This window comes from Lathamus discolor, chromosome 4, assembly GCF_037157495.1.
Source record: "Lathamus discolor isolate bLatDis1 chromosome 4, bLatDis1.hap1, whole genome shotgun sequence".
Lineage (NCBI taxonomy): Eukaryota > Metazoa > Chordata > Aves > Psittaciformes > Psittacidae > Lathamus > Lathamus discolor.
The window spans coordinates 126,998,492-127,012,076 of NC_088887.1; the positions used below are offsets into that span (position 1 = coordinate 126,998,492).

The following is a 13,585-nucleotide window of genomic DNA, read 5'->3' on the forward strand; positions in this document are numbered from 1 at the left end:
GGAGCTGGATGAGTTTTAAGATCCCTTCATCCCAAACCATGGCATGATTCTATGCAATACAGCACCTACAGCCATGTGTAGATGCTGTGGTTCACTCCATCACCATTCCTTCTCCCACCACAGTAACTGGCCTGTGTAACTGCTTGCCTGCAGTTGCCCGACTGATTTTGACATTATAATGTTGATGCAGTTGCTGAGTATAAACCAGTCATTTCTTGCTTAACAAGAGGAAATGAGATCCTACAATTTCTAAGAGAAATTGGAAGTGAGGACTTGATACAGGTGTCACTGCTGGTGTTAAGTTGGGTATGTGGGGATTAGCTAGGCCATGGACATTGATCTGTTGGTCTTCGTTGGGAATGCCTACAAATAGATGCTCCGATGTGTTTGGATCTTTGGAACTAACCCTGATTCCAATTAAAAAAAGGCTTAAACCAGTTGCTGACTAAAACCCAAAAGCTGCTGTCAAATTTCCTGAATTCTAAGCAAATTTGAGACCCTTTTCCCCTCCCTTCTTCCTGGCTGCATGCAAAGTGTCTGCAAAGCAGAAAATGATGGCAATGGGAATTGCAAACTGCTGCTTACTTTGACAGGATTAGCTTTGAAACCCGACTCTGGCAGTAAGTACATGTTATTAACATGATTGGGAATGAAAGGACCAGTAAGGAATACTTAGCTAATGTCCTTGTGCTTTAATTCTCCAGTTGTTTCTGATTATGTATCCTGATGAGCTACAAAAGAAGTCTAATTCTGGCTCAGCAGGTGGCTGTGCAGAACATGGAAACTGAGGATGAAGCAGCATTACACTGAATTTAGCAGAATATATCTATTTTTTGTTCAGTGAAAGCTCAAAGACTGCTTTAAACACGTTGATGTTGCAGAATCTTGACTGGTGCAGGATGTGACCCTACAGTTCTGCCCTACATCTGGTTGTGGCAGTAAATCTTCAGTTACTTAAGGTCTGTCTTGCATCCAGCTCATTCCCTTCCCTCTTCTTAAAAGCCATTATCACCACTTCAAAGTTTAATGCCCCAAGACCACTTATATGGGTTATTTGAAGCTCCTGGCTGAGAACTTAAGTCGGAGACAAAACAGGTAAATTGCAAACCCTCCCTGTTTTATAAGCTGGTAGTACCAGCTCTCTAGAGATGGCATGTATCTGTATTAGTATAATAATTATATAGGGAAAATAATGCACTTGTTTTCTGGTGCTATATAAGTGCAGAACTACATCTGTTTCTTCTCTGTGACCATGAAGCTGAAGTACTTCAGGACAGGTTCTCCCATTCTCCCTCCTCCTAGCTCCTCAGTAATGCAAACCCTGCTCTGTGAGGATGAGAGGACTCCCTGGATGTACTTGAAACAGGATAGGAAAACATTGCCTGACCTCTGGTTGCTCTCTACTTCCCACCTATGCAGTGGCAAGCCTCAAAACTGTTAAAACATGAAGAATGCTTCCCGAATTTACATCTTAAAATGGTAGATTAATGTGTGAGGGCACTCGCATCATGTTTGTAGGTGCTGCCAGATTGGGAAGTAAACAGTTGAGGGCGGAACTGCTCTTCCCAAGGGAAGCAGGTGGGTCAGGGAATAGACATGGAGTTAAGTTTAGTGAGCACAGGCTGCACTTGAGAAAGGGGAGCTGCCTGTGGCCATGGGAGCTGGGGCTAGGCTCTGCTGAAAAGCCCCAGGGAGTCTGTAGGCAGCGTGCTGGGCAGCAGCCAGCAGCCTTCCCTGACAGCAGAGGAGGCTGGCAGCATCCTGGGCCAGCGTGGGAAGGAATGTCTCCCTTTGCTCAGCACTTGTTACCCCGTATCCGGATCTGTGTCTGGTTTTGGCCCACCAGTACAAGATGGGTGCGGGTAAACTGGTTAGAGGGGCTCCAGGATGGTCAGGGGCTGGGGCACTTGGCCTCTGAGGTGAGGCTGAGGGAACTGGTGCTGCTTTTCTGACTACGCTGGACCAAGGGGAGAGCTGCAGTCAGAAACCTGCCTCGAGCCCAGTCACCAGCCAAAGGCCCCTCTTTCCTTCCCTGCCCCTTTCCTGGCCCCAGCAGTGTCCATTCAGGTAGCACGAGCTGCTCCTTCCAGGGACCTCCTGGTTGCTGTCACCTTATCTGCTGCCTCCTTGCACCCTGCCAGCAGTGGTCAGGACACCTTTGCCTCCCAGAGCAGGAGGAACCGTGCCTGTTGCCTCTTGATTACTGCCTTGTCCAGCCTCCTGACCTGTGTGGGGCCCTGTGGTGTGGTGGGCACTTGTTGGATATGTGTTAAAGCTGTTTGGCTGTCAGCAGAGGATCCCTGTAGGATGGGGGCCTGTGTGTGGGTCTCACCCTCTCCCCAGTGCCCTCTTCCCTGCTTTCCCTGCCTTTGGGAGATTGATCTCTGTGGGATGGAAGGACCTTGCTCTTTGTCACATGCCTTTTCCACTAGCAAGTAATCCTTTGAGAACCAGTAGCAGCTGTGAAGGGTCCAGCTCTCCCTTCTTTGAGGGGAGTCAGTGATGCTTCTGCCCGGCATGGTGCCAGGTGCTGGGCTCAGGCAGACCCTGCCCGAGCCAAGGTACTGAAATGGACTCAGCTTCTTTTTTTCCCCCCTTCTCTAACCATTTCCTAGTGCAGGATGGCAATTGCAGCCCAGTTATTGGGGTATTACTGCAAGGAGACCTTACAGCAGCTCCAGTGCCTAAAGGGGCTGCAGGGAACCTGGAGAGGGGCTTGGGACAAGGGCCTGTAGGGCCAGGCCAAGGGGAATGGCTTGAACCTGCCCGAGGGGAGACTGAGCTGAGCTCTTAGGCAGAAGCTCTTCCCTGTGAGGGTGCTGAGGCGCTGGCCCAGGGTGCCCAGAGAAGCTGTGGCTGCCCCATCCCTGGCAGTGCTCAAGGCCAGGTTGGACACAGGGGCTTGGAGCAAGCTGCTCCAGTGGAAGGGGTCCCTGCCCGGGGCAGGGGTTGGAACTGGATGAGCTTTAAGGTCCCTTCAACCCAAACCATTCTGTGGTTCCCTGCTCAGTTTCACGGGGCTATGAAGGAGAAACCAGTACATGTCAGTGAGCCCCTTGGGATAACCCTACCAGATTACTTCTGGAGTGGCTGGGAAGACCCTAGGGAAGACCACAAATTGCACTGCTGTGGTATGACTGCAGGTGCTGAGCTCACCACAGTACCATTGCCCTCACCTCTGTGCCTCAGTATTGATGCTGCACTTGGTGGCACAGTGCTGGGCTCCTAAACCACATTCCCTGAGCTGCTCCTCTGCCTGCGGGGGCTGTAGCTGCTCTTCCATAGGGCCTTGCTGGCCACCAGTGCCGGGATGTGGTGTGTTTGGTGGGTGTTGGAATAAATGCTGTTTTCATATCCTTGACATCCACACACTGCTTGACTGTAGGCGAAGCTTTGAATTCTGTGGGCTCTTTAAGTCACTGAATCCATGAGAAGAATTTGAATGGCTATGTCAGAGCCCTTGGGGGTGTCAGGATATCTTAGAGCACTGCTTTTGTTAAGGAACTGCTATTTTGGTATGAAAGAGCCTAGTTTTTCTGCTGAAGACAGGAAGCTTTAGGCAGCTTTCTGTTGTTTAAGGGTATTAAATATACTGTCCAAACGCTGTAGCTGGTAATCTCTAAGGGACTTCTCTTTTGCTTACTCTAGGTTGCTGTGTTGTGATTAACAGAGCTTCCCGATGTACTAACCCAGGCAATGGTGAAGAGCAGGCACTTGAGTTGTCTCGGTTTGTGTTTTTAAGCTAATTGAGTGTGGTGCTGGCACTGTGCTGCTGCCTCACCTGGTTTAGAATCATAGAACCCCAGCCTGGTTTGAGTTAGAAGGGACCTTAAGGCTTATCCAGTTCCAACCCCTGCCACGGGCAGGGACCCCTTCCACTGGAGCAGCTTGCTCCAAGCCCCTGTGTCCAACCTGGCCTTGAGCACTGCCAGGGATGGGGCATTTACCACTGCTTTAGGCTTCAGAAGCTTGACAAATTCTTTGCTAAGCAGTGATCTGTTAGTTATTTGCTGAATACATCAGTGAACCACTTACAGCTGCTGGTAAGCCTCCTGCCTCAGTGTCATGGAATTGCATGGGATTGACAATAATTCTTTGGAATTTGGAAATACAAGGGCATGCTGCATAGTTTGACTCCTCCGATATACCCTCTTAGTGCTTCCCACGTCACATAACAGGGAGGTTAGTGTTGATGGAGAGTGGCTGTGCGGTGATACTAATGACTGCAGAAAAGATGCTTTATGTAAAGATGTACTGGACTTTCTGCTTTGTAACCCCAGTCTCTAATGTTATTCTATTGCACATTTAGTGCATACATGTCATCACTCCTTACAGCTACTTGAAAGGAGGTTGTAGGAAGGTGGGAGTCAGTCTCTTCCCCCAGGTCACAAGAGATAGGACAAGAGGAACCGGCCTCAAGCTGCCCCAGGGCAGGTTTAGGTGGAGCTGAGGAACAATTCCTGCCCCAGAGGGTGCTCAGGCATTGGAACAGGCTGCCCAGGGCAGGGCTGCAGGCACCCTGTGGAGATGAGGCCTCAGTGCCATGGGGCAGTGGTGGCCTTGGCAGTGCTGGGGAATGGTTGGATTTGATGATCCTAAGGGTTTTCTTCAGGGTTAAATGTCAACAGTGGGAACTGTCATTGTCGTTTGGCCCTACCTGACTCTTTAAAGTCTCTGTTTAGTGTGCTGAATGGTTTTCATCCCCAAGCAGTGTGCTGCAGAGAGCTGAAGGGGTCCATAGGCTTTGAAGTTCCAGCTTGGAGAGAGAAAAAAGGAAAAGCTGTTCCACAGTGTGGGCACAGTCTTGAGATCAGTCTTTGAATGCTGTTGAAAGCATAACCCAGAGCATGAGACTGATCATCACCACGTATAAATTTACTCCAAGGCTTCAAAATTCCTTCTTTCTGTTGCCAAGGAGTTTCAGGTCATCTGTGGGAAGCTTTGAGACTTTCTTCCTTAACTTGGAACTTGTGATTTTCCTTTTTTTAGTTGACCAAGTGCAACCTGAGCAAATGAAATCATAGAAGCATGGAATGGTTTGAGTTGGAAAGGACCTTAAAGCCCATCCGGTTCCAACCCCTGCCACGGGCAGGGACCCCTTCCACTGGAGCAGCTTGCTCCAAGCCCCTGTGTCCAACCTGGCCTTGAGCACTGCCAGGGATGGGGCAGCCACAGCTTCTCTGGGCACCCTGTGCCAGCGCCTCAGCACCCTCACAGGGAAGAGCTTCTGCCTTATCTCCAACCTGAACTTGCCCTGTTTCAGTCTGAACCCATCACCCCTTGTCCTATCACTGCAGTCCCTGATGAAGAGTCCCTCCCCAGCATTCTTGTAGCCCCCTTCAGAGCTACTCAAGAGGTCTCCATGCAGCAAATTCAGTGCTATTTGGATGCTATTTTGGCTGATTGTCTTCCCTTTGGAAATAAAGGTGACTTTAATCAAAAATGCATGTTAATCTATTTGTGAAATAAATGTTTGAATAAACTCTTGCCTCGGTCCTGCAGAACTCCAGTCCATAAACTCTCACGTACTCCATGTTACTCTGTGTTTGCAGACAAGCAATGCAGCGTATCCGAAAAACCCATTAAAGATGTTGTGTCATTTAACAGCCCTTATTTTAAAGCAAAACAATGTATTGAATTAGGATAGTGTGAAATGAGGTTTTCATGTCCTTTTGCCTCGGCTTCTCCTCACATTAGTCATTTGTGTTCTGGTTGGCTGTTCCTGAACACTGGAACAGAGCTTTTACTCCTGGGATTGAATATTTGTTGTGCCCTGTTGGGTTCGTTTCATTTTTAGTCCATTTTCTAGCTGCGTTGTGACTGATGGCTTCGGGTTCGGAGCCATCTGAAGTGTGAACAATCATGGTTTCCTTTTCTTTTCAATCCCCATGTCTCCTCATGTTGGTGCTCGTGGTCCGTTATCAGGCTGTGGAGGTAGCTTCTGAGTATGCTTTTCCTCTTCCAAGAGCGCAGCTCTCCTCATGGTGTTTTCCCAGCACTTTCCCATTCCTCCTGCAGAACCTCCCTGTTTCCAGTGCTGCAGAGGCTGCCCTGGGGCAGGCAGTGCCTGAGCTGGAGCTGGCTGACCTCTATTTTAAATGTCAGGGTGCTCCACCTTTGCCATTCACATTCCCTTTGCCGTTTTAACCTTTCCTTGGGATCCTGCTCGAAGGAACGCTGCTTTAGAGAAGCACTTGTGCAGCTTGTGCTATTACACAACTGGAGTCACTGCTTTGTACAGCTGTGTAGTGATTGTCTGCTCTAGCCCCTGTGTTGTCAGCAAGTCTGGCTGGGTTGTGCTGTGTTTATAGGGCCTGGGAGATGTCTCATCCAAACTGGATGGCAGCGGACAGTTTGTTGATAACCAAATGAATTCACAGAGCCTTCAGAATCCCTTGCTATAAATTATTGAATCATGGAATCAAGCAGGTTGGAAAAGCCCTTTAAGCTCATCCAGTCCAACCATTCCCAGCGCTGCCAAGGCCACCCCTGCCCCATGGCACTGAGGCCTCGTCTCCACGGGGTGTGAACCCTTGCAGGGCCGGTGCCTGCAGCCCTGCCCTGGGCAGCCTGTTCCAATGCCTGAGTACCCTCTGGGGCAGGAATTGTTCCTCAGCTCCATCTAAACCTGCCCTGGGGCAGCTTGAGGCCGGTTCCTCTTGTCCCATCCCTTGTTCCTTGGGAGCAGAGCCCAGCCCCTCCTGGCTCCATCCTCCTGTCAGGCACTTGTAGGGAGCGATCAGGTCCTCCCTGAGCCTTCTCTTCTCCATCTGAACCCCCCAGGTCCCTCAGCTGTTCACCATCACACTTGGGCTCCAGGCCCTGCACCAGCTCTGCTGCCCTTTTAATGAGTCCTTACTCATCCAAACAGCATCTCTCAAAACAACATTGTATGGATGAATCACTCCCTGTTAGTACCTGTTGTAAAAGGGCACACATCAGTACTCTTCTGTTACTGTGTTTTTGTCTAAGTGGATTCACCTTCTCTTGCTGTCCCTTAGGTTTCCTTGGGCATGTCCAGGATGATGCTGTGAGTATAAGCATGACTGTCTAATTATAATCATCATGGGTAATAGTAAGGTTTCTCTATTATGTCCCATTGTTTCCTAGCCTCAATATCAGCTGGATAATTGTGAATCATAGAGTCATAGACTGGTTTGGGTTGAAGGGACCTTAAAGCTCATCCAGTTCCAACCCCTGCTACGGGCAGGGACCCCTTCCACTGGAGCAGCTTGCTCCAAGCCCCTGTGTCCAACCTGGCCTTGAGCACTGCCAGGGATGGGGCAGCCACAGCTTCTCTGGGCACCCTGTGCCAGCGCCTCAGCACCCTCACAGGGAAGAGCTTGCTCAGGTCTGTGTGTATTTGCACTGTGTACATTTGGGAGTTCATAGCTTTGACAGTGATGAGCGTTCAGGAAAACACTGATAATATAATCAGTGTCTGGATCCTGCTACAGGATGCACCTTGCATTGCATAGGAGTGACTTTAAACCATAGGATTGTGGTGTTTCGTGCCTTAAGGTAGCTACTTGAATTAAGCCTTTCAGGCATGTATAATCACCCCCTCAGCTGAATTGTGTATGGGAGAAAGTGTATTCTCTATGCATGGAAATGACAAACATTGCATTTATGGAAGAATCTAAGTGACCCTAAAATGGAGTAGGTTTTGTGTCACAAGAATTACTTCCTAGTCTTCTCTTTAGCCAGACTTTTCCCTTGTCGGCTGGCATTCGTTTTAGTCATGGGTTTTAGATGATAAAGGTGAGGGATGACAGCAGTGTTCTGTCCTGACTTGTGTTCGTATCCCTTTTGCTGTACAAAGAACCCTCCTATGCAGGTAAGGATCTCCCTATGTAGGCAATGCTGTGGTCACCTTTGCATCTTTGTCAAGCTTCCTGCTGTGGTTGTGCTGCCCTTATTCCTGTGTTTTGGCATCTGCTGACAGTTGCTGTCACGGTTCTGGACTAACCAACACTTGGTCTGAGCTGGTACAGGCTCTTGCAGCAAGTCCCCACCACGATACCCACTGCGCAGACAGCACCACAGAGCTTTTGGCTGCAGTAAGCTATGTAAGTGCAGGTGAAGAGGTGTAAGAGCCGCTAACAATGGTACCAGAAAGGAATGTCTCTGAGTCTTGCATATGAACCATGAGACTGTCAATATGTGACTTGACTTCCTCAGAAGGATAAGTCCAAGGAGTGGTTTGGATAATCCTTTCTTTGGTCGCTGTATCGTGGACTGTGTGGAAAATGGATTCCTTCTGAACTTAGAGGTAATTGGAAAGGTTTGGTTGAATTCTCTGCGTTTTACTGACAAAATTCTTGAGGCCCTCTTAAATAAAGTTAAAAACCTTCAGTCTGGAGGGTTGTGAAAGTGGCTGTTACACTGGGGCATGCGGTACTTACCTTCAGGAGTAGTACTTACTGGTGTTTTCCCCAGCCTCTTCATATCCAGTGTCCGCGCTGAGCAGGGCAAGTATCCAAAAAGTCTGGGCCTTTCTCAGAGAGAAACACCCATCTTTCTTGGACAGCTGTGATCAATAGGAGCTTTCACTCTCTCGTAGTCACCTCCCTAACAACTGATGTAACTTGAAAAGACAGGCTTGCTTTCTGGTTTTACAGTGTCAGCTTGCTCTTGCTGTGCCTGTTGAGAGACTTCTGCCCTGGGGAGGAAGGAAGTGCTGCTCTGAAGTCAGGATTCTTGTTTGTCTTCCAGCAGCACAGAACGAGCTGGTGGGACCTGCATTGGGGAAAGTCTTCTGAAGTCTGTGCTTCCCATTTCTAGGCTTCTTGTAGCTGGAAGGTGTATTGGCAACTGGGCAAACACATCAGCATATAGGTGCAGCAAGAGCTCCTGAAGCCTTTATAAATAAGGATGAGGCTGAGAACATTGGGGCTGTTGAGCCTGGAGCAGAGAAGCTGCGTGGAGACCTCAGAGCAGCTCCCAGTGTCTGAAGGGGGCTGTAAGGATGCTGGAGAGGGACTCTTCATCAGGGACTGCAGGGATAGGACAAGGGGTGATGGGTTCAGACTGAAACAGGGCAAGTTCAGGTTGGAGATAAGGCAGAAGCTCTTCCCTGTGAGGGTGCTGAGGCGCTGGCACAGGGTGCCCAGAGAAGCTGTGGCTGCCCCATCCCTGGCAGTGCTCAAGGCCAGGTTGGACACAGGGGCTTGGAGCAAGCTGCTCCAGTGGAAGGGGTCCCTGCCCGTGGCAGGGGTTGGGGCTGGATGGGCTTTAAGGTCCCTTCCAACTCAAACCAATCTGGGATTCTGTGCTAGAAATGAACACTACAATGAAGGTGAGTTTGTGGAGATGGACATTTTATAGCATAGGAAGTACCTGCTGCACTGCAGAGCTAGGAATGATTTAACCCCACTGAGCATATTGTTCACATCCTGGTTTCAAGAGCTAAATGAAGATCTTCTTCTTTTTCAGAACCAGAAAACTAAAGAACAGATTGAAAGCTTGTTACGGAATGGGAAGCACAAAGAGCTGCGGGATCGCCTCTGCTGCAGGCTGACCTTTGGGACCGCTGGGCTTCGCTCTGCCATGGGAGCTGGCTTCTGCTACATTAATGATCTTACAGTGATCCAGTCCACACAGGTAAGCTGAGTAGTTGTGTAGGAGAGGACTGAATGGTCTCACGGTGTTTGGGGTATGTAGTGTACTGCTGAAACACAAGCTGAGGGTGAAACACAGCAGGTGTTCAATAGGAGAGTGATAGCACAGGTTAGTGCTGAAAGAAAATAGCTTGAGCAGCTTTAACTGTGCACATGAGGAGGCGGAATATAATCCCTTCCACTGGGATTTGGCCGGTGGAATGGCCAGGTGTATTTTTTTTATGGCCTATTATGCTGCTTTGTAGTTCAAAATGAGTGACTCTCTTAAGAACTTTGAATATTTGTCAAAAACTGAACAAAAACCCATCTAGAAAAGCCAAAAGCAAGCCCAACCACAAGCAAACAAGCCTTTTCTTTCATTTTTAGCTAAAGCTATTCATAACTATATGGAAAAAATCAGATTTTACCAAGAAAATGAGCAGGAAGCAAGATGGAAAAAGCAAATGTGGACTGACTGAAGAGCATCTGTATTGTAAATTGTTTAATTTCCAGGGAATCCTTCCAGTTACATGGGTTGTAGGAAATACTGGGGTTAAGTGCAGTGCCATGACTGTAGTCTCCCTGTGGCTCTTGGCACTTCTTAAAGTAGAGATGCAAGAAGGTAATTCGAGATAAGAATTTAAACTCTCAAACAGCAAATCTTATGTTACATATTGTATCAGAGAGGGCTGATTCGTGGCTTATCTATGATTTAATAGCTGTGTATGTGGGTTAGAGACATCACCATAGAATTATTTGCTAAGGAAAACGTTGTAAATGGATGTTGTTACCTTTGAGGACTAGTTCTTTGTATTTTGGAGTACAGTGTTATGGGATGGACTTCCTGATTGAAATACAGACAGGGAGATCTTGGAACTTAGGTGTGGCTCCTGACTGTCATTTTGATAGTAATTTGTTAATGCTGTTGAAAAGGGTCTGATGGGTTTGGTGTGGGTACAGTTTTGGCCAGGGGGACTTTAATCCCAATTTTCTCTGCCAGAGATTAAGCTCTGCTTGCTGGTGGTGCTGGATGACCATCTAGAAGGACACAATAGTTGATACAGAGAGCTGAGGAGCTGGAGAGAGGCTGCTATGGAGTCATGAGTGGCACCAGTGCTGTTGTGGGGGAAACTGGTGGCAGAGACTCCTCACTTCAGACACATCTTTTCCTTAAACCATATCACAGATTCTTTTGACTGGTGGTTTGATAACAAACAGAAGTGCAGTCTTCTGGATGTGTTTCTTCAATGGCTTCTACCCTCAGTGATTTCCTCTCGATTTTGGTCTTGCATGCCGAAGAGAGCTGGGAAGTGATCACACCCTTCTCCATTTCTCTCCCTGCGTCTCTTTCAAGCAATGTTAATGAGTTATATGTGCGTTGATAGTCTGAATAAATCAACCTATTGATTAATATAAGGCTTCACGGTCTCTGCTTTTCTTTGAAGCACTGTTTTGCTCAAGGGTGGGTGATCTGTTCTTCCTCAAAGGTCCCCAGTTTTCTCATTTCTTCCCCACCTTTTCAGTAAACACCTTTGGAAGGAACACTTGATGTTTTGATCACTAATGGTCCATGCTCCTTTTCTATATAGCTGTCTCATAGTGGATGTGTTCTTGCATTTGCTGCTTATACAGTACTGGGCTGTTCTCAGTGGATGTATTCCTCTATCCGTTTTTCCTTAGAACAAGTACATTAGATACTCTAACCTGTATCAGAAATAAATTCAGAGTACATTGGAAATTGATGTGATATTATCCAGACCCTGAGCACTTGAGAGTGTGAATATGAACATTGATTTATCTAGGGTTGTAGTTCTGTTAAACTGTCATCCCTGACTGTGATAGGCATTCTTGCATGTACTTTATGATGGTAAATAAGAATCTGAATGCTTTTTGCTTAAGAATCTGGAAAATGCAGCTTTGTCTCGCTGCAGTGAAGGTAGTGGGAGGCAAACAGACAAGTGTTGAATCCTTTTGAGAATGAATAGCATGAGGCAGAAAACGGATGTTCTGTGGTTCCTTTTCCTATGAGCATATAAAATACAAATGGCTTTGTATTGTGTATATGAAATATAGTTAAACATCTCTCTTCCCACTTTTAGTCTTCATAGAGTCATAGCCTGGTTTGTGTTGGAAGGACCTTAAAGCTCCTCCAGTCCCAACCCCCTGCCACGGGCAGGGACCCCTTCCACTGGAGCAGCTTGCTCCAAGCCCCTGTGTCCAACCTGGCCTTGAGCACTGCCAGGGATGGGGCAGCCACAGCTTCTCTGGGCACCCTGTGCCAGCGCCTCAGCACCCTCACAGGGAAGAGCTTCTGCCTAAGAGCTCAGCTCAGTCTCCCCTCGGGCAGGTTCAAGCCATTCCCCTTGGCCTGGCCCTACAGGCCCTTGTCCAAAGCCCCTCTCCAGCTTTCCTGCAGCCCCTTTAGGCACTGGAGCTGCTCTCAGGTCTCCCCTTCAGGAGCCTTCTCTTGTCCAGGCTGCCCCAGCCCAGCTCTCTCAGCCTGGCTCCAGAGCAGAGCTGCTCCAGCCCTCGCAGCAGCTCCATGGCCTCCTCTGGCCTCACTCCAACAGCTCCATGTCCCTCTTGTGCTGCTGCCCCAGAGCTGGATCAGGGCTTCAGGGGGGGTCTCCCGAGAGCTCAGCAGAGGGGCAGGATCCCCTCCCTTGCCCTGCTGCTCCTGCTGCTTTTGATGCAGCCATGCAGAAGAATATCTTGGTAACACAAAGGAAGTAAGTCAATTCTTGGCTTGTGCAGACTGAAGCTGGAGTTGCTCATGCTCTGATCTCCTGGACATTGCATGCTGCCTTTGTTTCCAGTCTCGTGGAAGCGTGACTGAGCTTGGGTTGCCCAAGTGAGACACATTCTTGGCAGAAAGGAAAAGGTTCATTTTGGTCAGCACGGAATGTGTTTGTGAGTTCAGCTTCATGGGCAAGACTGGTTTCTGAAAGTAACAATCTGGGCTGAAATCCTTTGCTCCCTCTCCGGAGCTTCTATTTTTGGTTGTTCATCAGACTCAAGACTGGGAAGCGGATGAGAACATGTTTCTGAAGTCAACTGCATCAGATTTAATCTCTTTGTTTGAGTACTCTTGCTTCAGAAGCTGATGACCTTAACAGTTTGGCTGAACCTCATGTGAAAATGGACAACCTCGTCTCTATTTGTCTGTTCCAGGAAGGAATGGCTGTTCAAAACAAGGAGATTTCAGGGAAATTAAACCATTCCCTTCAGTTAAATCTTAGTTCAGATGCGTGCTTAGGCACGTGCTGTCTTTGCACGATTATATTGATGTCACTAAAAGTCAGATCCGGAAAGGTACAGGATATTAGGAAGTTGCTTTTGAATGACTTTTCCTTTTGAAGGTTGTAGGGATGTAACCTACACATAAAGCCTCGATTCTCCTGCCTCCTACATATTGCTTCTGCCCCACTGAACCAGTTGCGTCTCTTACTGGGTGAGTAACCAGTCACTGACCCCCGCAGTGAGAAAACCAGTCACCTTTGCATCATTTCTTCTGGCTGTGTAAGCAAAGATGAAGATAAGAGTTGAAAGGTTTTAATACTGGGCTTTAAGAGAGACAGTAACAGCTTTAGGATTTCATCAACCCCAAATCTTTCTATCCCATTCTTGATAACATCGCTTTCCCCTCACTTCTCTTTTAAAATGAATCCTAAAGGATTGGTGGACATACAAGAGGATTATTCATGCCTGGAGAAGCAATCTAGATCTCTCTTTGTGAACTTTATATAGGGAAATCATAGAATTGTAGAATAAAATCAGAATCAACCAGGTTGGAAAAGCCCTTTCAGCTCATCCAGTCCAACCATTCCCATCAGTGCCAAGGCCACCCCTGCCCCATGGCACTGAGGCCTCGTCTCCACGGGGTGTGAACCCTTGCAGGGCCGGTGCCTGCAGCCCTGCCCTGGGCAGCCTGTTCCAATGCCTGAGCACCCTCTGGGGCAGGAATTGTTCCTCAGCTCCATCTAAAC

The 13,585-nt window shown here is 48.1% G+C and overlaps 1 protein-coding gene across 3 annotated transcripts in view; it reads left to right on the forward strand.

Annotated features, from left to right (window-relative positions):
* Positions 1-13,585, forward strand: part of PGM2L1 (phosphoglucomutase 2 like 1) — a 44,225-nt gene that overhangs the window by 5,792 nt on the left and 24,848 nt on the right. For all 3 annotated transcript variants that reach the window (XM_065678957.1, XM_065678958.1, XM_065678959.1), the window contains one exon: positions 9,436-9,603. In XM_065678957.1, the coding sequence (XP_065535029.1) occupies positions 9,436-9,603 (168 nt within the window). The remainder of the gene's footprint in view (positions 1-9,435; positions 9,604-13,585) is intronic.